Source organism: Echeneis naucrates, chromosome 7 (assembly GCF_900963305.1).
Source record: "Echeneis naucrates chromosome 7, fEcheNa1.1, whole genome shotgun sequence".
Classification (NCBI taxonomy): Eukaryota; Metazoa; Chordata; class Actinopteri; order Carangiformes; family Echeneidae; genus Echeneis; species Echeneis naucrates.
The window spans coordinates 885,864-907,807 of record NC_042517.1 but is presented as its reverse complement, the minus strand read 5'-3'; the positions used below and the strand labels follow the sequence as shown (position 1 = coordinate 907,807).

The 21,944-nt window shown below is 44.0% G+C and overlaps 2 protein-coding genes across 3 annotated transcripts; both read right to left on the bottom strand.

Moving 5' to 3' along the window:
• Positions 1-261: 261 nt before the first annotated feature.
• Positions 262-9,443, bottom strand: ctdsp2 (CTD (carboxy-terminal domain, RNA polymerase II, polypeptide A) small phosphatase 2). 2 transcript variants are annotated; one of them, XM_029506592.1, is made up of 7 exons: positions 8,813-9,443; positions 6,554-6,717; positions 5,354-5,452; positions 5,057-5,113; positions 4,465-4,557; positions 3,613-3,798; positions 262-2,999 (listed from the first exon to the last, which is right to left on the bottom strand). In XM_029506592.1, the coding sequence occupies exons 1-7, from the start codon at positions 8,871-8,873 to the stop codon at positions 2,874-2,876; spliced, it is 786 nt and encodes a 261-aa protein (XP_029362452.1). In that variant the 5' UTR covers positions 8,874-9,443; the 3' UTR covers positions 262-2,873. The 2 variants fall into 2 exon arrangements, with proteins under 2 accessions (XP_029362452.1, XP_029362451.1); XM_029506591.1 differs by having other exon boundaries at positions 263-2,999; positions 5,354-5,455.
• Positions 9,444-11,165: 1,722 nt separating this feature from the next.
• Positions 11,166-19,321, bottom strand: LOC115045834 (natural resistance-associated macrophage protein 2-like). The gene is made up of 14 exons (XM_029505756.1): positions 19,186-19,321; positions 18,993-19,115; positions 17,715-17,834; positions 16,984-17,090; positions 16,825-16,895; positions 16,681-16,748; positions 15,752-15,907; positions 15,512-15,670; positions 15,335-15,421; positions 14,732-14,851; positions 14,486-14,635; positions 14,202-14,275; positions 13,964-14,117; positions 11,166-13,258 (listed from the first exon to the last, which is right to left on the bottom strand). The coding sequence occupies exons 2-14, from the start codon at positions 19,062-19,064 to the stop codon at positions 13,151-13,153; spliced, it is 1,446 nt and encodes a 481-aa protein (XP_029361616.1). The 5' UTR covers positions 19,065-19,115; positions 19,186-19,321; the 3' UTR covers positions 11,166-13,150.
• Positions 19,322-21,944: the final 2,623 nt, after the last annotated feature.

Here is a 21,944-nt window from a genome sequence, read left to right as displayed (position 1 = left end):
CAGTTTATTTTGAAAGGAACTTCCTGGTGTCACAGTGAAACGGCCCCGGTTCACCTAAAATGGCCGCCCGTTAAATTCAGCTGCTCCCAGAAACTGTTGAAATGTTTTTAATGAAATGTCGTTTTAAAACAAGTAATGATGGAGAGTAAATAATGCACACTTACACTTTATTTAGTCATTTATTTTCAAAAAATGTTTTATTCTGTTTCACAATGTAAAAGCAATCTGAGCAAATATTTTTATTACTTTGCTAGGAAAATAATTTTTTATGAAGTGATTTATTTAACAAATATAAAACATACATTTAAACATTTCTGATCAAGTCATTTTAAATAAAAACCAACAATGATTTCCTGTTAATTAGATTATTTTTAGAAATATAATCGGGGCTTTACAGATGGACACAATGAGAGAAGTGGAAATAAATACAAAAATAAAAGTAACTCAGTATTTATATGACTCGTGAACTGAATCACTTTCTGCAGAATAACACTTTCTACCTCTTATAAATGTACATTTTGTTGATACTGTAATTTTACAAAAGACTTCCACAGTAATGGATGTTTTTGTTGTACAAAAATTCCTTTCACATGGATGCAGCAATCTAGATTTACAGTTTTGGTTGTTGCCTGTTAAATTAGTACTCTCTTTTTTTTAATTAGTATTTTCATTCAACTAAAAGCAGAAATACCAGAATATAAATATAATTTATGGATATTAGAAGTCAGATCTGCCATAAATTAGAACAACTGTATTTGATATTTCTGTTTTAAAAAATAAAAGTAATATTTATGCAACGAATGAAATAAAATGAAAGTACTCAACTATTTGAAATTACAATATTTCACTAAGTCTACTTATCAACATTTCACACCTCTAGATTGTTAAAAAATGTCCATTAAATATGTCGGACAAATGTATTTTTAGCATAACACTGTGTGAGTAGTGATTTTTAACATACAAAAAAATCTGTTTTTTAAATATTTACATTGTTCAACATCAGTTTATTAAATATTTTTCAATAAGGCGTAACCCTGAGCTGTTAATAGAGCTGTTAAATGTATAATTAAGAAATCACGTTATTTGGTCTTTGGTATAAAAGGATGTACAGCAAATGAAGTTTGATTCTTTCAAAGCGTTGATGAAAAGAGTCTGTTTGCGTCTGGTGGTAAAAAAATACACACAAAGCAGTAAAATATAACCAATTTTTATTTCAAAATAAAAATTGGCAGCACCTTGTATTTTTAGTTTTGGTCAGATCAGGTAGACAAAATGAATTTTGGATTTATTCTGATACACAAAGACAAATTGTGACTGTCTAAACAAGTACTTTTGGTCATCACAACTGTTAAATTCTCATTGTCATATTTTAACTAGCTAACATGCAGGCAATAATTGCATCAGGCTTTAAACATCATTTAAAAAAAAAAAAAAAAAAAAAGACAAAACGCACAACCCAGGAAACAAAACCCCACAAAGTATATACTGGAATGAATCTCCGATGAAGAAAAAGTGACTTGTATGATTGAATCTCAGATTTACATGTATGATTTAATTTAACTGCTAAATTCTTTTTGATTTACTGATGCAAAGTGTTTCTGATTGAGGCACAGAGAAAACAGTCAAACACAAGGCCAGCCTTCAAGTTGGCAAATGGACTACGATACAAAACGTTAAGCATTAAGAAACACCGGACAATACAGTTTTATGGCCAATAAATATAAAAAAAAAAAAAAAAAAGTTATACATGTTGAAAAAAAATTATTTGATATTTTCAAGTGTTGCACTGCAAGTACCACAGCCACATGGCATTACACTTGCTCTTGACAGTGTTTTCTCACGCTCAGCATGACACATCAGAGTGTGTAGGCCTACAAATCTCCGCTCAGGTAGAACACCCTTCTCTGTCCGAATTTTCAAAGGCACAGTTTTTTCTTTCAGCACTGTCAATAAAAAACAAGTGCAAGTTGTTTGTCATAGTAACACAAGAAACACGTAGTTATAAATCAACTATTATCAAACCCTAACTGAAAAGTGTGGCGTTTCATTTCCTATGTGCCAAGATATTCCAGTGTGTCTGCTCTCAGCTGATCCATCAAAGACTTTGCGCTGTTGATTTGACTGCTAACTGAAGGAATCATATCAAGTTGTCCGCTAAATGTACATTTACAGTTTTTTGTAGAAATTATTTTTAGAATACAAATCAGTCAAGCACACTTTTGTTTTGATGTTCGTGGTAAATAAGGCTGCAGTTGTGTTTACATGTGCTGAATGCAATTATTGACTGTCTACTTCAGAGGTAATGTTCATGTCGTTACAGAGCTGGGTTGCATAGAAGAACCATGTTCACCGTTTAAAAATAGATTTCCTTATAAAACAACCTAGAAAAAGAAATCGATAAATGTATAAAATCTGGCGGAAATTTAAAAAAAGAGCTGATGTTCTCTGTTTTTTCCCCATTGTTCCTTAAAGGCACAATAATTAAAGAAAATCCACAATGTCCAAAAGTCAAGTCAGGGCAGGCAGGCTTCTGCTTTGGCAAAAGAACCCTTTCTGATTCATACTAACTGGAGTGACTGTGGTGGGACCGCTTTGGCTGTCGTCTCCTGCTCCTTCGTGTGGAGCTTTCAGATAGTGGTTGTCATTGTAAGAACTGAGGCTCACAGGAAAGACCTCAAATCTAACGTTTAGTTTGAGGTGAAGATTGTGTTTTGCACATGTGGAATTTCCTCAATCCAATGCTAGTGCACTTTTCTAAACAGAGGATTTTGTGCGAAGGCGAGGAGAACAACATCTGGAGACCCAGGGATCTAATCTCAACATACGGTTCTACTGTAGCTGAAGAGGTTTCAAACCGGAGCTCCGCTGAGAGCTTAATGTCCACGAAGCTGGTCCAGCCGGGCGTAAACGTCGTCGGCTTGACTGAGTTCTTCAAACACAGGCAGAAGATTGAGCAGCTCAGCGTCTTCCACGTCATCAAACCATGACACCACAGGAACCTGCAGAGCACAAAGGGAATCTTATCCACGAGCCAGATTGGCAAACAAATCTACTGTAACTGTAGTGTGCAGAATACATTTCTATAAATCTGTATCTGTATGATGTCATGATGATCATCTAACAATCATTTTAAGGGAACAAATGGCCTAAAGGATCTCCTTCCAGCAGAAGATTTGTTGCTTTTCTTTGTCAGATACAAAAGCAGGTTCAGCCAAATCAAAATGTTTCATCACATCATTTTAAACTCTGACAAATTAATTTTACATATGACATGATTATATATAATTAGTCTATTTATTGCAGCCCTAATGAGGAACAAGGTGAGGAATGCGCTTCCAAAATGAGATTTTGATATTTTTGGCTCCTAAAAATGTTACTTGAAACATCAAAAACCAATTCTGCTAATTTTATAAATTTTCCAGCTATTAAAACTATAAATCACTACAATTTGTTTGAATTATGATTCATTACTTTGTGTGAGCTAAACTTATTATGCCATCAAGGCTGAAGGTTCCCAGACCTCCATGAGCTGGAGCTTTATCTTCTGAACGATGCATTTTTTGACACAGTACGTCATCGTGGACTGAGTGGACATAGTGGGTCGAGACTCACAGCATTGTTGGGGTGGAAGATGTAGGAGGCAGGAGAATTGTCCAGGATCAGGGTTTTGTGGAGATCGCGGCCCAGGCGGCTCAAATCTTTGACGTAGCAGCCCTGATGGAACACACAAGACTCCCGGAACAACCGAGCCCGGAAAACACCACACTGATCCAGCAGGTCGGTCACTGGGTCTGCATACTGACGGGGGGGGGGGAAGCAGGGATGTGTAAGGTGGAACTAAAGCATTTTCTAATATCTAAAGTTACATCTGAATCTGGAACAAGCTGCACCAGCTGTTCATGAATCCGACCACTGAGACGAAGAGAAGCCACTGCAGCGTCACAAACACGTCTACTTGGTTTCATTTAAATCTGAAGCAGAAATTTGTGTGCTCAGTTAGAATGATTCAGTGGGAAACAAGACTGAATCGGAGCTACAGCAGGAAAAAACGACTTGTTTTTCCCTTTAATGTATTTCAGAAATTGAACAGCTTTTTAAGCGCAGTGCCGTTTCATATGATTGCAGACTAACTTGAGCTCGGTGGCTCTGGTGGAACTCTGGTGTGTGGCGCTGCCTATTTTAGTCTAATAAAGGGTAGTTCTCTGCTTTGTGTTGACCCCCGTTCAGACTAAAAGCCTGGACTCATGAAGAGCAGGTGCAACCGAGCACAGACAGAAACTCTGGTTTCATTAAAATGTGAGGAATGTTGTCAGCTGTGGTGACTAACAGGGCGTCGAGCAGCTTCTCTCACACTAAAAGGCAAAGGAACTAAAAAGGCAGAAAAAGCAGAACAACATCCAACAAATCAGACAACGGGCACTTGGTGCTTGATAAAATATGAACTTGGTTTCTGTTTGGGTGTACCTTAGCGAGACTGGCTGTAAACAGCACACATTCAAACAACTCTCCCATTCTCTGCAGGAACTCATCCACGTACGGCCTCTTCAGCACATACACCTGGAAAACAAACAGAGCGTCAGCCAGCAGTTTGCCCTGCAGACCTGTTCAACTGTCACTTCTCTGGAGTTGATCTTTTTCTCCATCATGTGCTGCTAATGGCCAGCTCCTGAAACAAGTAATCAAGAATAGGCCGTGCCACTGTTAACCAGCCTATCCTGGATTACTTGAACCAGGCAGAGGCCCACAGAGGAGTCCTGGGAATCACATGTCTCTACACACGGTCCAGAGCTCAGCACATATTATTCAGAGAAACATTGATTCTGTGTCACTTATAGATGAAATGTTGGCTGAGCTGAGCTGAAATGACTCATTTTCATCCCGTCCTCCTTTTTTTTTTTTTAAACATCTGGCCAGTAGAGGGCTCTGTGCACCCGTCGCTGAAAAACCTGGCTGATCAGTTACAAGACCAATCCCTTTTCAGCTCAGCAACCACTGCAAACACATCAACATACACACACAAACACAACCCCCACCCCATACACACACAGCAGTTTACCTGGTGTGTGGTCCCCTCTATCTCCACAGGCACGATGAAGTCTGCATTACTAATAGGCTGGGGGGGACACAGAGGGAGATGGTTGGCATGCTCATTCACATGAGCCGAGCTGTGTACATTCACATGGCATTACATAACAGCTGAACAGCCAGCACTCAGAGACAGACCTCTGAACGCTGCTTTTAACGCCACATACAACACATCTGGGTGGAAACAAGAAACAGCACGGCAGAACCTGAACTGTATTTTCAGCTACATGAGCATCTTTTAAAACTTGGTGAAAAATGGCTGCAGTACCTTGAACGAGCTGTGGACCAGAGTCTCGTCCAGGTCTATGACCACGCATATCTTCCCCTGGTCCTGGGCCTTCACCTCAGGCAGGAGGCTGCCTTCACACTGCTGAGGACACACACCAACAATCTGATTTCTGTGTCTGGTTAACAACACATATCATTTCACATTTGACTGATGAACACGATTTGTCCCAAAAGCACAGCGATAAAAATGAATAGTCACTTTTGGGAAACTAGATCCAGTTTCAGAAGAGTGTGTGTGTGTGTGATAATGGTTATATATTACAGCCTTTTCACGGTGTGTATCTTCAGAATTAGCATATTTGTGGCCCATCGTTATATTTCTTATTAAACTCTACAGGCATTCACCTGCAGGGAAAACAAATTAGGCTGATATAATCTAATATTCAGATACCTAGTTTTCCCCCCTGTGTTAATTTTGTTTCTCAGCTCATTATGAGCAGTCGGACTGAAATTAATTATTAATGTATTACATAACAGAAATCACTTATCCGTTGAGGAGGGAACATTAAGACTGAGGAGAAATGGCATCCTTGAGCAACAGCAATCTTTTCTCCTCCCCCCCCCCCAACTTTAATTCAGTTTCATTTTGGTGGGAGCCTGCCAGACAATAAGCAGGCCCTACAGATGCTGGAGGACACTCCTCAGTGTGAACAAACAGGGCTTCTCATTAAAATGCCCCTTATGTGGCTCTAATCAGGCTGACGGCGTTTGCCAGTCACCCTCTGGGCTTTTTTCCCCTCTCCACCTCAGCAATTATGAGCCACAGCATTCATTCATTCATTCATTCATTCATTCATTCATCGCTCTGGCCATCTGCCTGAAGGACTGACGGCCCCTTTGTCATTCTTATCTTCCTTGGAGGATCAAGTGTGAAGATCAAAATGACTCCATATCCGCAGACAGTTGCGGTGGAGCTTTCAAGATGTTCAGAGCAGGTGCAGCAGAGGTTTTAGTGCACAGCATGTAATAAGCACATTTTTACAGCAGTGTGTTGATCACGCAGATGGCCAACCTATTCAAACACCTCCTCTTTTATGGCGAGCAGCGACTGTGGGCGCTTCGAGGAAGTAAAAATCTTAAATAAACAAAAATAAAGGCAGGACTGAGCCGAAGTCTTCAAATTGTTTTGGTTTGTTTTTTTAACTGGTGTGAAATGTGGCTAGAATAAGAGTAGTGTTACCTTGACAACCATCCCATTTTCCTGTGAATCCAGCAAGGCCTGCTGGGAAGGTGGCGGCAGCGGTGGTGGCGGTTTAGGGCCATCCTGAGCTTGGAAGCAACAGAAGAGCGCTTTGAAGATGTTACAGCTCCGAGGCTGTTTCAGGGCAGACCGGCTCACCTGGCCTGTTCAGCAGACAGAGAGACCTTCATGAGCAGCATGTCGTCAACAGGGACACTTTCCCCCTCTCTCTCCACGAACAAAACAAACAGTAAGAGTTGGAGAATCAGAGTCCACCATCCATCCATCCATCCATCCATCCATCCATCCGTCCGCCTGCACGTATGACCGAGTCTGTTTTTAATGCGCCTGCCTCTGCTGCTGCTGCTGGAAATGGCTGGTACATGTTATATAATCACAGAGGGCGGGAAAAGCCACACTTTTCAGCAGTACCTTCGACAGAAAACATTCCAACCATTTTAAAGGCTCCAGACCTTCCAGAGCAGCCAGGCCGGCGGACAGGGAGTCACACCTCAGCGCTCGGCTCAGGTCTTTGATCAGCCACTGGAACGACAGCTGTCCTCACCACACACAGGACTCAGGTGGGGATTTCTCACAAGTCCCTTCTGGCGTTTTTCGTGTGAGGACTTGCTTGAATTTATATCCGTCGATGGAGTCCCATCACAGTTTCATAAACACACTCGGCTCCTGCTGGAAGGAGGGAGTGTTGGTAAACAGCCAGAAGTGTGCCAACCAACTGCTTTCTCTGGGATTTACACATCCCTGCTGACCCCTCAGAGCCGCACAATTGTGACCATGTTACACAACTCCACGCTAAAAGGGACAAAAGGACAGCGGAGCTTTGGGTTTTGGGGTAATTTACATCTATTAGTCTAAAACCAATGAAGACGGCTGTTTAACTCAGTCCACATGAGATGCTGGATGTGAATCTTGAGTGCCAGTCAGCCTATTGATTTCCCACAGGAAGAAATATCGGCCATGTATGACATAACACATGCATTAAACCCCCCCACCACTGAGGAGGGAGGAAAAATAACAGCAGATTAATCCGAAAGAGGTTCATCACTGAAGCACTGACAAAGCCACAATGCAATATTTCATTTAAACCCAAAATATTCAAATATAAATAAAAATATCATAAAAAGACGCTCGAGAATAGTTTTTCCCAACACAAAAAGCAAAATGTATTTTTTTTAATTAAGAAAATGACACTGTGCAGCATGTTAACAACCAGAATCTACACAGAATCAATGAGCAAGGCCAAAGAAAACCCGCACAACAACGAAATCTTTGAAACGGCGCTACAATGGGGCGTGTGCAGAGGGGTGTGTTTGTGCATTCCGCTGTCAGTACCGCAGCACCTGGTGCCTCTATACAGCCCTACTGTTAGCCCACAGCCTCTCCGGGCCCCTTCACACCTATAATAACCTTTAATACCCACCAGGGTTTACCGCAGAACTGGGGACGGTCCAATATCTAACACAAACCACACACACACACAATCTTCTGCAGCAATCTTCTCCTCCTTCAATCCACAAATGGGCAACTGACCTGTGACCAAAATATAAACACACCACCACACTGCAGTTGTACAAAATGAACACAACAGGCCTGTTTGCAGAGTGTTTGCTGTGGTGATGGACGGTCCTCATGTTGTGCCTGATGGATGGGTGGATGGATGGATGGATGGATGGATGGATGGATGGATGGATGGTGCCAAACAAGCTGGAACCTGATAGACTTTAAATACACGGCTGCACTGAGGGGGAGCTCAGTGATAATCACAACACCACATGTTATTATGAAGCGACAAAGATTTACACAATAACAGCACAGCAGCACAAAAAAAAGTGAGAGACACAAAAACAGGATCAACAAAAGCTAAGCTCTGGATGGTGTTTAATGGAGACTGAAGTTAGAGCCAACACAAAGTAATTAACTGCAGAAGAGAGGCCCAACAACAACAACAACAATAATAACAATAATAATAATAATAATAATGATCAGGTGTCATATTTCTGATTGAACTGATCACTGAAGGAAAAACAAACCACAATAAAACAACTGATCACCATCATTATGAATATTTTGAATATTTTGAGTTTGTTGTGAATAAAACATGAGGAAAAAGAGAAAAGGAGCCACCACACCGACCATGATTGAGAGGATAAAGCGGGCAGCCCGGAGCCTCCCGGAGCCTCCCGGGGGGGAGCTGCATGTCAGCGGGGCTCCGCGGTGCGCCTCCCCGGCCCCCCTCACCTGTTTTCGGCGACACTTGAACGTCTTCTTTCTGCACTTGGGTGATAACAGAACTTTCCATCTGACAATCACGGAGCCCTCAAAATCCTCAAATCCTTTCGCCGAGCTCCGCCGGGCATCCCTCATTGGCTTCTCCGGACGAGTGGACCCGAAAATTCACCGAGCTGAGCGGCCGTCCGCCGCGGGCTTCCCGGTCCTTCCTGCTCCTTTACCCGCTCCTTCTTCTGCTCTTCGCGGTCAGAGGAAGCGGCGGAGGCGCCTGGAAAAACGGGGGTGTGTTTGTGTTTCGCCGTGTGTCCGCTCCGTGCTGTCGGGTTTTCGGCCGCTGTCGGAGGTGAGAGCCGCCCAGCCAGCGTCCAGCTCCGGCGGCGGCGACAACATGGAGCCTCTCCGGCCGAGCGGAGGAAAACAACCGAGGAAATGGGGCAAGGGCGGCCGGTTTCAAGGCCCCCCCTTACTACGGATAAACAACACCGCCCGGGAGGACGCCCGGAGCCGGGGGAAACACCCGCAGCCGCCGCCCGGACCCGGACCCGACGGAGAGAGCCCGAATCCTGCGGGATGTTGCGGGAAAAGCGGGAGTTTTTCCGCCGTGCGGGGTTTTGTTTTTCTCCGGCCGGGACTCCGCGGGGCGCCTGGAAACCGTCCGCGCGCCCTGATTGGACGGCCGGGGGAAGGGGAAGGGGGCGTGGCCCAGGCATTCCTCCCCGTCCCGCACGCTCCGCAGCGAACGCATTCCTGCGCTGCTCCCGCAAATCCGATCAGTTCAAAGGAACAACGAGGCTTTCCTCCGATTTAATGGAGGCTGTCTGACTAACACGGGCAGAGATGGCCTTTATGGTCTTTACACCGTGAAGGTGAACACAAACGGAACCAACAGCTCACATGCAGAAAAGCAGCCTTTAAAAAGAGAAAGGCCAGGGACACTGCTGACACATTTTAAATCCTGTAGCTGTGACAGAAGGAGGTCCAGCAGCAGAAATAGGTGTTCCCCACACCCCCCCCTGTGAGATGTTCATCAGCAGGCCTGCAGCTGTAAAGTCTGGAGGTGACAGAGGGCAGAATGAAACCAGTGACCCAGGCTTCTTTCATTTTCCCTCTCATTTCTCTTCCCTCCAGTGACACAACAGTAAAATGAAACTGCAACTTGTTTTGCCTGAAAAGTGCTGGGGGGGGTTTACTCTGGGAACCGGAGTGTCATGGCAATCACCTAACATTTGTGCAGCAGCAGAGCGGCCGGGCTGTAATGCAGCCACTTCACCGTGAAACTGCTGGTCCTAAACATTACAAGAGGGTTGCATCATGTAAAAGAGAAAGAAAAAGAAAAGAGTCAGTTAAAGCTAAAATAATCATTATTTATTTGGGGTGAAATCCAGAGAATCATTCTGAAAAAGCACACACAAATGGTTTAAATTAGAATACGATGCACTAAACTGCAGACAGATCGTTTCATTTTACTATTATTTTTCACTGAGTGGAGCCGTTTTCTGAGCTGCTGGGACTAAAACACATTTGTTTTACCTTGTTCAAATACATAGCAGTGGGTGTGACACCATGTTAGGGTCCCCAGATATTCTGCATATACAACACAGAGGTCCTGCAGGGCCGCCTCGTCCATCAATCACACTGATCAACTGTGCTGTGACACCGGGCAGCAGCACACAAATGCTGCATGCAAGCACATGAAACACACATGTGAAGAGCGTGCGAGTGTGACGGAGAGGACGAGGCGAACTGCAGACATCTGGAGGAGCGTTGGGCTGAGCACAACAGACAGAAACAGGGAAAAGAAACGTGTTAATAATAAAGGAATAACTGCACCGTCGCAGATAGTCAGGCTCCCCATTCCAGGCACATGTGGGCCCGTTACACCACGAGCTCAGCCAGTGCCCGCAGTGGCCACAATGCAAGGCATAAACAAGAATGGCCCTGCTGTTTGCATTCCTGGTGTCGGACATTTTAAGGCAGCACTGACAGATCTGTGTAAAAATATATACATAATAAGCATGGACCGCACAGCTGGAAAATGTCATGTGGTTTTAAAGCTGATGCCACTGTTTACTAAATCAACTTGAAATTCATTATCTTTGCCTGCTCTCTGGTGCTCCTCGTTCCAACCACCCCCACCCTCCTCCTCCCTTCTTCTGCTGCTGCTTCTGCTGCTGTTGCATGTGCATTCCTCAGAGAAGACAGACAGGACGAGAGAATGAGTTCAGGGGTCAAATGGTTTTAAGGAGGACCTGAGAAAACAGAAAAATCTGTCCAAAACACGTGAGCTCAAACAGACCAGACACCTTCGGCTCATCCGCCTTTCTGCAGGAGCAGGACGAGGCTCGAACATGTGAGAGGAGAAGTTGACTTATCACAATGAAACGAAATGGAAAACAGCCAGGACGCACACCGATGTGATTATTATCCAAATAATCTCCACACACAGGAGCTGTGATTTTACATTTTTATTCTGTTTGCTCGGTCCAACTGTTTGTTTTCAACACAACAACACCACATTTCATGATTCCTTTTTTAAAATAATTGCAGCTCATTAAATCAGCCCGTTCTGATGCACCACAGTGATAAAACAGCCTCTTTTAGCAGAAATAAATCAGCCGCTCTGTCTCTCATCAGCTGTGGTGGTGCGATAACAAAAACACAACAAAAACAACATTTCCAGCACATTCAAATGAATCCATTGTAAAAATATTGATGACACTGAGGCCAAACTGGGGGCCTCTGGGGAGGATTCAGAAAGTTAGTACAGAACAACTAATAATTAAATATGGCAAAATTCAACAAAAGAAGAGAGGAAAAAAAATCTGTGGCAATAATAAAAACCTCTCGCACACTCACAGACACACAAACAGGCAGTCCATCTATCAGGTGCTGTGGCTCTGTTTCTACATTTCACACCTGGGGAGTCTACTTACAGCCTCATGCATGAACATCCAATCAGGCTGATGACAAACTAGCAGCTGAAATGTGCTCGCAGCATCTGAGCCTCATGTAGGGCCGGACTGTAGGGTCTACAATCATGTGATTTGCTGGAAGAGCCCCCCCCCAACAACACACACACACGCACACACTACCACCGCCTCCCCCTCCCCCCTCGCAGGCCTGCCCCTGAGTGGCCTCTGCTAGGCTATGTTTCCAGGAAAGGGGCCTACTGGACAGGCTGTGAGGCCTCGGCAGGGAGACATTGGCTCATTGAGAAAAACAAAAACAGAGAGGGGCGGTGGGAAGACTCTCCCCTCTTACATAACTCAGCCTCCATGACAGAGAGAGGGGAAGAAGAAGAAGAAGAAGAAGAAGAAGGGAAAGAGTTCCTCGCCACGATGCAGAGAAAAACCTGTCTGCGTCTGCAGAGGCTGACTCTTCAGCTCCTGAATTCCAGCAGCAGAGCTGTTGCACAATAGTTGCAGCACCACCACAGGCATGTCCACCAGCCCCACATCTCAACCTACACCATGAACACCAAGAACTCCACAGTCAGAGCGCTGTTTCTGAGCGACAACAGCAACAACACACACACACAACATGATGTAATGCACCATGCCATTTGATGTTGTTTGTTATGTTGTTCAGCTCTGCTGGAGAGAAATTAACTGGAGCTGAGGAAGCCTCAGCTGCAGACTGCATTGCCCCCCTGTGGCCAAAAGGTAAACAGCATGGAGGGAACAGGAAAACTGCAGCTTTTCTGAAGTCTAAAAAACATTTTTCACAGAAAAGCCTTCAATTTGATTAGAGAGCCCAAAATTCCACAATCACTTTGTCTGGCTGTTGACACTCATTCACTCACTCTGAACACGTTAGAAATTATTTTTGTATTAATAGAATTGATCACAGGTTTGGAATATTTTGTTGCTGCTAATCTCTACTTTCAAGCTTTGGCCCGTGAAGCTGTTATTAAATGGCACTTTATGAAAATGTTCTGTCCTGAAAAAGAGCAGCAACAGAAGTCCAGATGTCGTCATCTTCTGCACAATAATACACAACAGTCACAAAATAAAAGTAGTTTTGTGTAAAAGTTTTTTATATCTGTGGCCGTTCAGTTTCTTCTTCATGCAAAAGAACTTTGCTCCTGATGAATTCTTAAACTGGACAACAGCACTGAACTCATAAAGAACAAGGAGTTCTGATCCAGTCTGGGATCACATAAAGACACAGACCTGAGAGTAGATCTACAGAACAGCTGAGGTCGGTACAGAGATTTATATTTTTTTCTCTGTTGATTGAGAAATAAAATCATTCATGATCGGATTCTAAAATTTTACAAACGTCTCTTATAAATAAATCGGCAGCAGCCCACCCACTTCTCCTCCAAAAACAACGCCCAGTCGTCATTCAGCTGTCAAACTCGGGCTGCTGCTCGATCAGAATAGTCGTATCGTTTCCTCTTCTGCTCGTCGGATCCAGACAGGAAACTCCCAGAGCGATGAGGCACAGCCACACCTGCAGACACACACACACGTTACACCCTTCACTGAAATCACAATGTGGCCAGATGCAACATCCAAACCACAGCAGCTGCACTTTCTATGGATGGAAGTAAAATGTGTCACAACATTGTTGTACAGTGTTAGCACCATAAACGTTGTGTTGTTACACAACAGTCTACAGCTCATAAACTGCAGATGTTTGTTTAACATCGGCCAACAAAACTGCAATCCAATTTCTGCAGTCCTTTTCTTTTAAAGACTTTTGATCAAATTCTTGCTCGTACAAATAGTTTGAGCTATAAATGTTGATATGCCATTTCTTGGTGCATCCGGTTAAAGAAAGGAACTTTAGCATCATTATTTTTGATACATTTTCAGTTGATGCATTATTTGATTGATCATTAAATGCAAAAGAAAAGAATTTTTCTCCTTTAGTGAAACAATCATGAGGAAGAGAGAGCGTCAGGTCGGCCTGCAGCTAAATTTACTAAATAATATCTATTTCTGCTTCGAGCCGTCATTATGATTCTCTATTCGGTTGTCGCACTAAAGTTCATTTTATATCCACAAGTTTCGGACTTGCTCTATTTGGAAAATACCTTCTGATGTAAACTGGAGCCTCGGATATAAAAACGGACTTGAAATCACAGTAAAGTTCAGATTGTTGAGTTTCAGAAAATCTCGTTCTTGGTTCTCAGTGGAACCTGATTGCACCTACCAAGTATCCCACAAAGGTCAGGTATGCGATGGAGAGGAACGCCGCCAGCACGTAGAACCACACGCTGTTGAGCACCATCACGTAAGTCACAACAAAGTACATGTTGATGGCGCAGACGGTCAGGACGACCAGGCTGCCTCCGATCTTAAACACCCTGCAGAGAGGAGAGAGAGAAAGCACTCAAACACAGAACAGGAGTTTCACCTGCCTTCGTGTCTTTTGATGAAGATACTCTTACAATCCGTTGGCAAATTCATTCATGAGAGACGGCAGACTGGTGAAGGTGAGGATGGGAATGAGGGCGAACGGCAACTGTGACAGAAGAAGAGGAATTATGAGTAAACCCAGATGATCCGAGAGGTAAAATCATTCTGGCCATAAATAACCTCAAACTGGATCAAGTAAATATTTCTTATTTGGCTCATTAATCACCATGATGTGAATAAATGATGTGACAAACGTGGAAATGGAGCCATCGAGCCCTCACAGATGCTGCTACAGAAGAAGGAAACAGCAGCTAACCTGCATGCTCTGCAGCACGTTCAGGAAGTCGTTCATGCCCGTGAGATGCTGCACGTCCTGGAAGACCGCCACCAGCAGCGTGGGCGTGATGGCGATGGAGCGGGTCAGCACCACCCGGGAAAAACGGGACCAACGCAAGTTCAGGAAACCCTGAAAACGAGAAAGCGTTCAGGGTCACCTGAGAAAGTCCACCAACACCCCTGATGGTGCGGGAGAATGATATTCATGGCCGATGTCGCCGCTGACCTCCATCACGAACTGGCCGGAGTACGTTCCCGTCATGGTGGAGCTCTGACCGGCTGCGAGGATCCCCACGGCCCAGATGTAGAGCGCCGCCGGGCCGAAGAAGCAGCCCAGCACCACCCCCTGCAGCAGACACGGCCAATAAGTCAGACAAAGAAAAGGGACCTGATGCCAACATTTAGATTTAAAGGCTGTTTGAATCATTATTTCCGATCAAGACAGCACGTTTTATCACTCAGCTCAGAGCTGAGCTCATGACTTTCTCATCGTGACCCAACGTGACGGGGCGGCTCTGCTGGATGCTGATCCTTCAGCACGAGCCGGAGAATATCTGGCTCTTCAGCTGCTGAACGCTCGGCCATGTTCACCAGCTGCTCTCTGATCGGTGCCGAGCAGTTCACGGACTGTGGGGTTTTAGAGCTTCCTCTGACGGCTGCTTATATAAGGTGGACTCTGAACTGAAGAGTCTTAAACCGTCAGGGGGCGACTCCACTGGATGTGAAAGTCAGACTGTGTTGAAGTCTATGGGAAAATGCCCCTCCTCCTGCCTGATTATCAGCTCAGTGTTCCTGATGAGTTCAGGAGGGGAGGGGTGAGGGGACTTACCCCTTTGTAGATGTCCACCTCCAGAGTTTCATTGTCCAGAGGGAACAGATGTGAATGAGGACTTCCTGACTGATTGCAGACGTTGTACTGGAATCAGAAAACACACAAACGCTCAAGAAATCACACATTTCTGAATTTCCCCAAAAATGCAGAAGAAGAGCAGCCGCTGACACTCACCACCTCCACGTTTGTGCGTTTGTAGAAACCCTCAGCAAAGACAGCCACCACAAACACATTAATGAGGAAGGAGACGAACAGCGCGATGGTCGACTCGATGAAGAAATACTTGTTGGCCTCTTTGACTTCCTTCCTGTTGGTCCGATCTACCTCCCGAGACTGAAACACCAAGAGGGACACACGATGAAGCCTTGACATTCAGGAGACGGACAGCCAAAACTCCCCGTTGGCTCCCCCCACCTTGACGAGGGCAGAGTGGAGGTAAATGTTGTGCGGCATGATGACGGCTCCCACGATGCCGACGGCCTGACTCAGCTGGACCGGACCGCAGCCCTGACAGGACGGCACGAACATCCCCATCAGCAGCTGACCCTGATCCGGACTGACCACCACATACTGACCGGGAGGAAGCAGAGAGAGGAGCGAAGGGTTAAAAGGTCAGCATGAAGTTTTGTCCGTCCTCATGTTGTTTCATCTCCATCATGTGCTTCAAATTAGTTGTTCTCTCAAAGTCTCGACAGTCTGAAGTCTGAAGTCTAATCCTGACGTCTGTGTTCGAAACCGCTTTAACGGTAAAGATCCTTTATTTCTACTCATTTTCAACCAAATACTTCAAAATGAAGGTCGCATCTGCCTCGAATCTCCATTTGTTACTAATGTGGACTGATTAGAAATTATTAGCTGCTAATATGCAACTTCAACATGAATTCAATTTTCAACATAATAAAATTCCACATTACAGGATTTTTGATTCATTTTCATAAACTAAAAATAAATAACTTTTGATTTGGTCTTTTATTTATTATTTCTATTTTTACATTTTATACAAATATAAATGGATGTAAGATAATGCATTTATTCATGTTATTGTTCATGTTATTTTTTGTGTTTACAGTTTTATTTTGTGTATTTCACTGCAGTGCATTTTTATATTATAAACTAAATTGTTTCTAAATGACATAAAACACCTCGATTGAATCTTTCACTGGTTTAATCTGATCATTTAAAAAGATGTGTCTTAAAAATGTGCAAAAACTTGAAATGCTCAGTAATAAGCACTATTTCAGTGATTTAGACAAACGTGACCTTCAACAGCAGCAGTTTTATATTTGACTTGACTTGATTTTAACGTCAGCAGAAGAATCTTCAGGCTGCTGTAATGTTTCTACCTCATATCCAAATGTGATGGCCATGATTGTGATGAGCAGACCAAAAAAAGCCTCCAGCTTCCTCAGCCCTGCAGAGAAACGCAGTGAAAAAATGATCCGTGTGAAATTGTGACACTGTGAAGAGAGACGACGACAACAACATACCGTATTTATCCAAGAAGAGGAAGACGAAGGTGTCGATGATGGTGATGAGGACGCCGCCCCAAGGAGGGATCCTGAGGGCGAAAACACACAAAGATTCAGCACGCTGGAGATGACCACCATTCAAAAGCATGGATCATGTGATCGGCGTGTTTACACCACCTGCCCGACGACAGGAGGTTGAAGGCGATGGCACAGCCGATGACCTCCTGCATGTCTGAGCCGATGATCGCCAGCTCCACCATCAACCACAGGATGATCCGAGGCACCTGCACGACGACACAGGTTAGAACGGCCAGACAAACCCTTCCAAAGCAGTGACCTTTGACCCCGAACAGTCCGACACAAGGGTGAGTGCTTGGTGATGTCACCTGGCGGTTTAGGAGCTGCTGGTTTCAATAATGTTATCACGACTACTTGTCTTATCACTTCAGGACCGATACGTGCAGAGAAGGAGGAGTGTGTGAAGTGAAATCAAATTTATTTCTAAAGCTTCAAATCATCAACAAAGTTCCATCACACACAGAGAGAGCCAACAGCCAGGCAGAACCGAATAATGTCGTTCTTCTCCATTTTAGACACAAAACAGCTGATTCAGCTTCAACAGTTCACGTACAGACCGACCGAGTCCACAAAACAAAATCTGGACTCTTGGACTTCTTCATGTTTGTGTCCTTCCAGGAATCGGATCAGAAGCGTGGAGATATTGAGTCCAGTCGCTCTGACTTTGACTGTAAATTTAATCAGACTGCACATTTCTTTGATAAACTTTTGAGTCAGTGTAAACCCAGACGTATTCTGATCATCTGCGTGCTGCTGAGACAAAGACAGCGTCTCACTGTGTCTCAGACGCAGCGAGTGCAGGCGTGAAGTCACACGTGTAACGGACTCACCGTGCGGTACTGGCGGTTGCAGACTTCAGCCAGGTGCATCCCGGTGACCACGCCGAGCCGGGCCGCCAGCCGCTGCAGCAGCAGGCCGATGACGGTGGCAGCCAGCAGCACCCAGAGCAGCTGAGAGGACGAGACGACACATGATCAGAAAAACACGAATCCAAGACCTTAAATGTGACGTCTCGGAATATTTAGCTTCATCAAAGTTGGAAAAGGTTTCATTAGATTTTAATATTTCTGAATATTTATTTGACAAAAAATACCTGAAAAAGAAAACTTGCCTTGTTGGTTTATGACTGAATGAAGGATGAAGATTTTCATTGGAAATAAGCTGTAAATTGCATTTATGTTATCAGATCTTTTGTAAATTAATTTAATTATAATGTCACTGTTTTGTCCTTTTGTTCGGTTCTCTGAGACTCACCTGAAGAAAAAGTTTAAAGAAATAAAGTTGGATTTGAAGCTGTGACCTGATGGAATAGAAGTCAGCTGACAAATCTTTCTTCATCTTCTGCTTATTTGTGAAGATTATCTAACCCTCGGGCTGATGACACCTACATTTCCTTCCTTCTTCAGCATACACACAGAAGTCTGGTTTTATTGTTAGCTCCTGGTGGTGTTCTTCTTCACCCACGTCTGTCCGCGGAGCTGGATGTTATATCAGCGCTCTGTGATATTTATAACTACAGAGGAGACTCAGATTTCTTCTGTTCTTCGGCATCACGTTGGAGCTTAGCATTAAGAAAAAAAGCTCTGTGAATGTTCAACACCTTCACTTTCAGCGGACACATTCAGGAATGTGCTTCCTGGTGGGGCAAAGGTCGCCTTTGTCCAGCTTTGGTCTGTAGAGACTGTAATGTGGGAATCATCTGCTGGACTGGCTCAGAGAGAAACCATGTCATGTCATCTGCAGCTGTTTTCTGGCTCTTTGTGGTCACTTTGTGTCTCTTTTTGTAATCTCGTGCATCTCTGTGGTCACATTGTTTGTCTTTGTGGTGATTTCATTCCTCTTTTTGCTCCTTTTGTGCCTCCTCTGTTAATTTTTTGCATGTTTGTGGTAGTTTTTTTGTGTAACTGAAATTGTTTTGGTTCAGTTGTAACTCGTTCACTCTGACTGTGTCAAATGTGCTAATTCAAGAACTGTTTTAGTTTGTTTAGCTAAATATTTCCTCCTTTCATCTTGGTAACTCTGATTGTGTTACATGGTGGGCAGTTTGTGATTTTCCTTCAGTTTCTCCTATTCAACTAGAAGATGAGATGAAAAGTGGGCGGGCCTACCTTGAAGCCAGCTTTGGCTCCAGACTGCAGGTCAGACTCGATGTTACCCGGGTCCAGGTAGGCGATGCTCATCAGAAACCCCGGCCCAGTGAAGGCCCAGAGCTTCCGGAGGCTGATCCCGGTCTACAGGGGAGAAGAGCCGGCTTTAACAACAACGTCTACTTGATCGAGGCGGGAAACGAGTTCTCCTCACCTCAGCACCGTCCTCGGGGACGGGGACCCGCTGGTCGAAGTAAGTGCTGGAAACGGGGTCGACATCCTGTTTCTGGAGGAAGACTGACGGGGTGGAGCCAGCGTATGTCTGAGTGTGTGTGGTCTGGATCACATGTTTGTCTTCTGCAGCATCACCAGCTGAAATGTGACACAAACTGATCAGGACTGATCAGAGCTGAGAACGATACCGATCATTATCAACAGGCCTTTTCGTTAGTTTATCAAGACTGCAACATTTTCCCTGAAAACCACTCAAACTAAGCCTGGAGATAAATTCTCCCTTCAGCCCAAAAGCCTGAAGCAAACAGACATTTTAGTTGAAGGCCTCAGAAATGTCTTCTAAGAGTTCACTGCTGAGCGTTCAGGGCAGAGAGGTGAACGGAGGTGAGCCGTGGGGGGGTTCGTCGGCAGAAATGGCTCCTTCTAAGTCAAAGGCTTACACAGACTGCGTCCTCCAGCTGGCTCTGCCTCCTGATCGGTGGGAAAACTGGGAGGGAGGGAGGAGATGTGGATGTCCTCCGGAGGGGGGGGGGGCCCTGACTGGGAGCAAACAGACAATTAACTGGATTAGAGGGAACACAAAACTAAACCCTGCTCACAGAGGAAGGACCGTGAGAATAAAGTCAACAATCACAACCTGTTTTCTAATTTTTGTAAAAAATCTGAATAAAATCAGAAAAGAGCAGCTGAGTGCACTGATTAATATGAAACAGCTGAGAGAACATAATGATCTATTATTGTTCTATCAGCAAACACATCCTTTGATTGGACATTTGATAAAGTTTAATATTTAACCAGATAGAATAAAACGTCAGTTTATCCATCGGAATCTCATTTCTGAGATTAAAGCTGCTCCATGATCTTTCTATGTGTTGAGTAATAAACAGCACAAACACAACATCCTCACAAATGAACACACAAACAACAAAAACCTCACAGGAAGCAGAAAGTGAGCTCGCCAAAATAAAACTCCATTTTGAGAGTGAAGCTGATAAAGATGAAAAGTGACTCCGAGGAAACTCACCTGAGCGCGGGAAGGAGAGCAGCTTCATCACCTTCCTCATGTCAGCTTCTCATGCTTCTTCTCTGGCTGTCTTCAGGTGTTGACTCACCTGGGAGGTGAGGACAGGACGGACAAAGTCTCCCACGCACACAATCATTGACAAAAGGACCTGTTGTTCTTCCGGTGTCTGTGACGTCACCTGTTCAGAGACCTTCAAAATAAAGCACATATAACCAGATTATTAGTTTTTCTGTTTAAAACGACAACGTCAGTAGTTATAATAAACATTTTTTGGGCTGTCCTTACTCGTCAAGTTACATTTTCTGTGTAAATATGAAGCTTCTATTCGTTCCCGTTCAAAATAAAAGCCCAGGTGAGGACAGGACGGTGTTTCCGTAAAGCCTTTATTTTGAAGGGAAATGATCCATTTATTGTTTAAAACAAGTGTGAAAACGTATAAATTAGGGAAAATGTAATTTAGAAAACCTGGTTGATTGTTTTAGTTTTGACCGAAGTGACATTTTCTTGTTTTCTGAATTTTGAGACGATGTGATCAACAGAGGTTTGATTATTGATCATTCTGAAATAAACAGCATGTTGGGCAGGTCAGGAGAAAAGAAAATGAAACTTCACAGGAAATAAACGAACATAATATGTACGTGTACATTATAATCCCTGAAAAGGGAAAGAAGATTTAAACTGAAACGGTAAAATAGTTAAATATAATTAAAGTTCTGAAACGGAAGAATGAAGCTGCCTTTTCCACCATCACTCAACATCTCACTGTTAATGAAGTGGTTTGATTTGCTGTCATCAGTGTATTGATTCGAGCTTTGAGGTTACATGGTGATCTGACTAAGAGTCTGTTTGGCTGTTTTATGTCCAACAAAGAGATAAAATGGTGTCACACTGAGGAGGGAGGACACGGACGGCCACCAGGGGGCGACAGCCCCATTTCACTGTCCTGGGTCCAGATTCATGAGGGTCCTCTGACCCAACATGTCTTCCCCCTGCAGGAAAACTCTCAGGTGTTATTTAATGAGGTAGAAAGAAGCCCCGCCCCGTTCAGAGGTCACATGACTCAGCCGTCATTCATGATTCACACCTTCACCCTGTCAGGTGAAAAACATCTGTTACTGCAGCCTGTCGGTCCATTCACGGTCTCCAGAGGATGAATCCTACTGAACATTTCACCGTTTTCAACTCAACAAATACGTCACACACTGACACACACATTCCAGGTCCTCAGATGAAAAATCAGACTCACAACTTTGGCACAAGGTTGGTTTCTTCTCTGATGTCTCCGTGTGACTGATATTCATGGTACCCAGAGGAGGAATCAGAACATGACTCAAACTCAATATTTGGTGTATCATCAGAAAAACTGTTGGTCTCAGCTGGACTTTCCAATCGGTGTGGAATAGCTAACGTTAGCATGCTAACACACCAATATGGTAAATAATGGTCAGCAAACAACACTTCTCACATTTGTTTTATCTGTTTGAGGCCAATTCTTAGATATAGATAATAATGAAGGATAAACGAATTCTCTGCATCACTGAAGTTATTAAAAGCTTCATTGTGTTTCAGGAAGTCAGAAATCTGCAGAGCTCGACTCGAAATTTATCGAGATCTTCTTGTTATGAATTATTTCAGACATTCAGTGGATTTAGAATGAAGATTTTCTCTTTTGAGTCGAAGAATCTAAAACGACGCAACACGAGGTGCAAAAATGA

Bases quoted from the DNA above. Each gene is read 5' to 3' on its own strand.
- ctdsp2 (XM_029506591.1), bottom strand. From the start codon at position 8,873: ATGGAAAGTTCTGTTATCACCCAAGTGCAGAAAGAAGACGTTCAAGTG. The intron at 4,558-5,056 runs GTAAACTGCTGT...TTTGTTTTCCAG, and splicing joins TAGAGGGGACCACACACCAG to GTGTATGTGCTGAAGAGGCC. The intron at 3,000-3,612 runs GTGAGTCTCGAC...TGTGCTCTGCAG, and splicing joins TCTTCCACCCCAACAATGCT to GTTCCTGTGGTGTCATGGTT.
- LOC115045834 (XM_029505756.1), bottom strand. From the start codon at position 19,064: ATGAGCATCGCCTACCTGGACCCGGGTAACATCGAGTCTGACCTGCAG. The intron at 17,091-17,714 runs GTGAGTCCGTTA...GTCGTCGTGCAG, and splicing joins GCAACCGCCAGTACCGCACG to GTGCCTCGGATCATCCTGTG. The intron at 15,422-15,511 runs GTGAGTGTCAGC...TTCTGATTCCAG, and splicing joins AACGCACAAACGTGGAGGTG to TACAACGTCTGCAATCAGTC.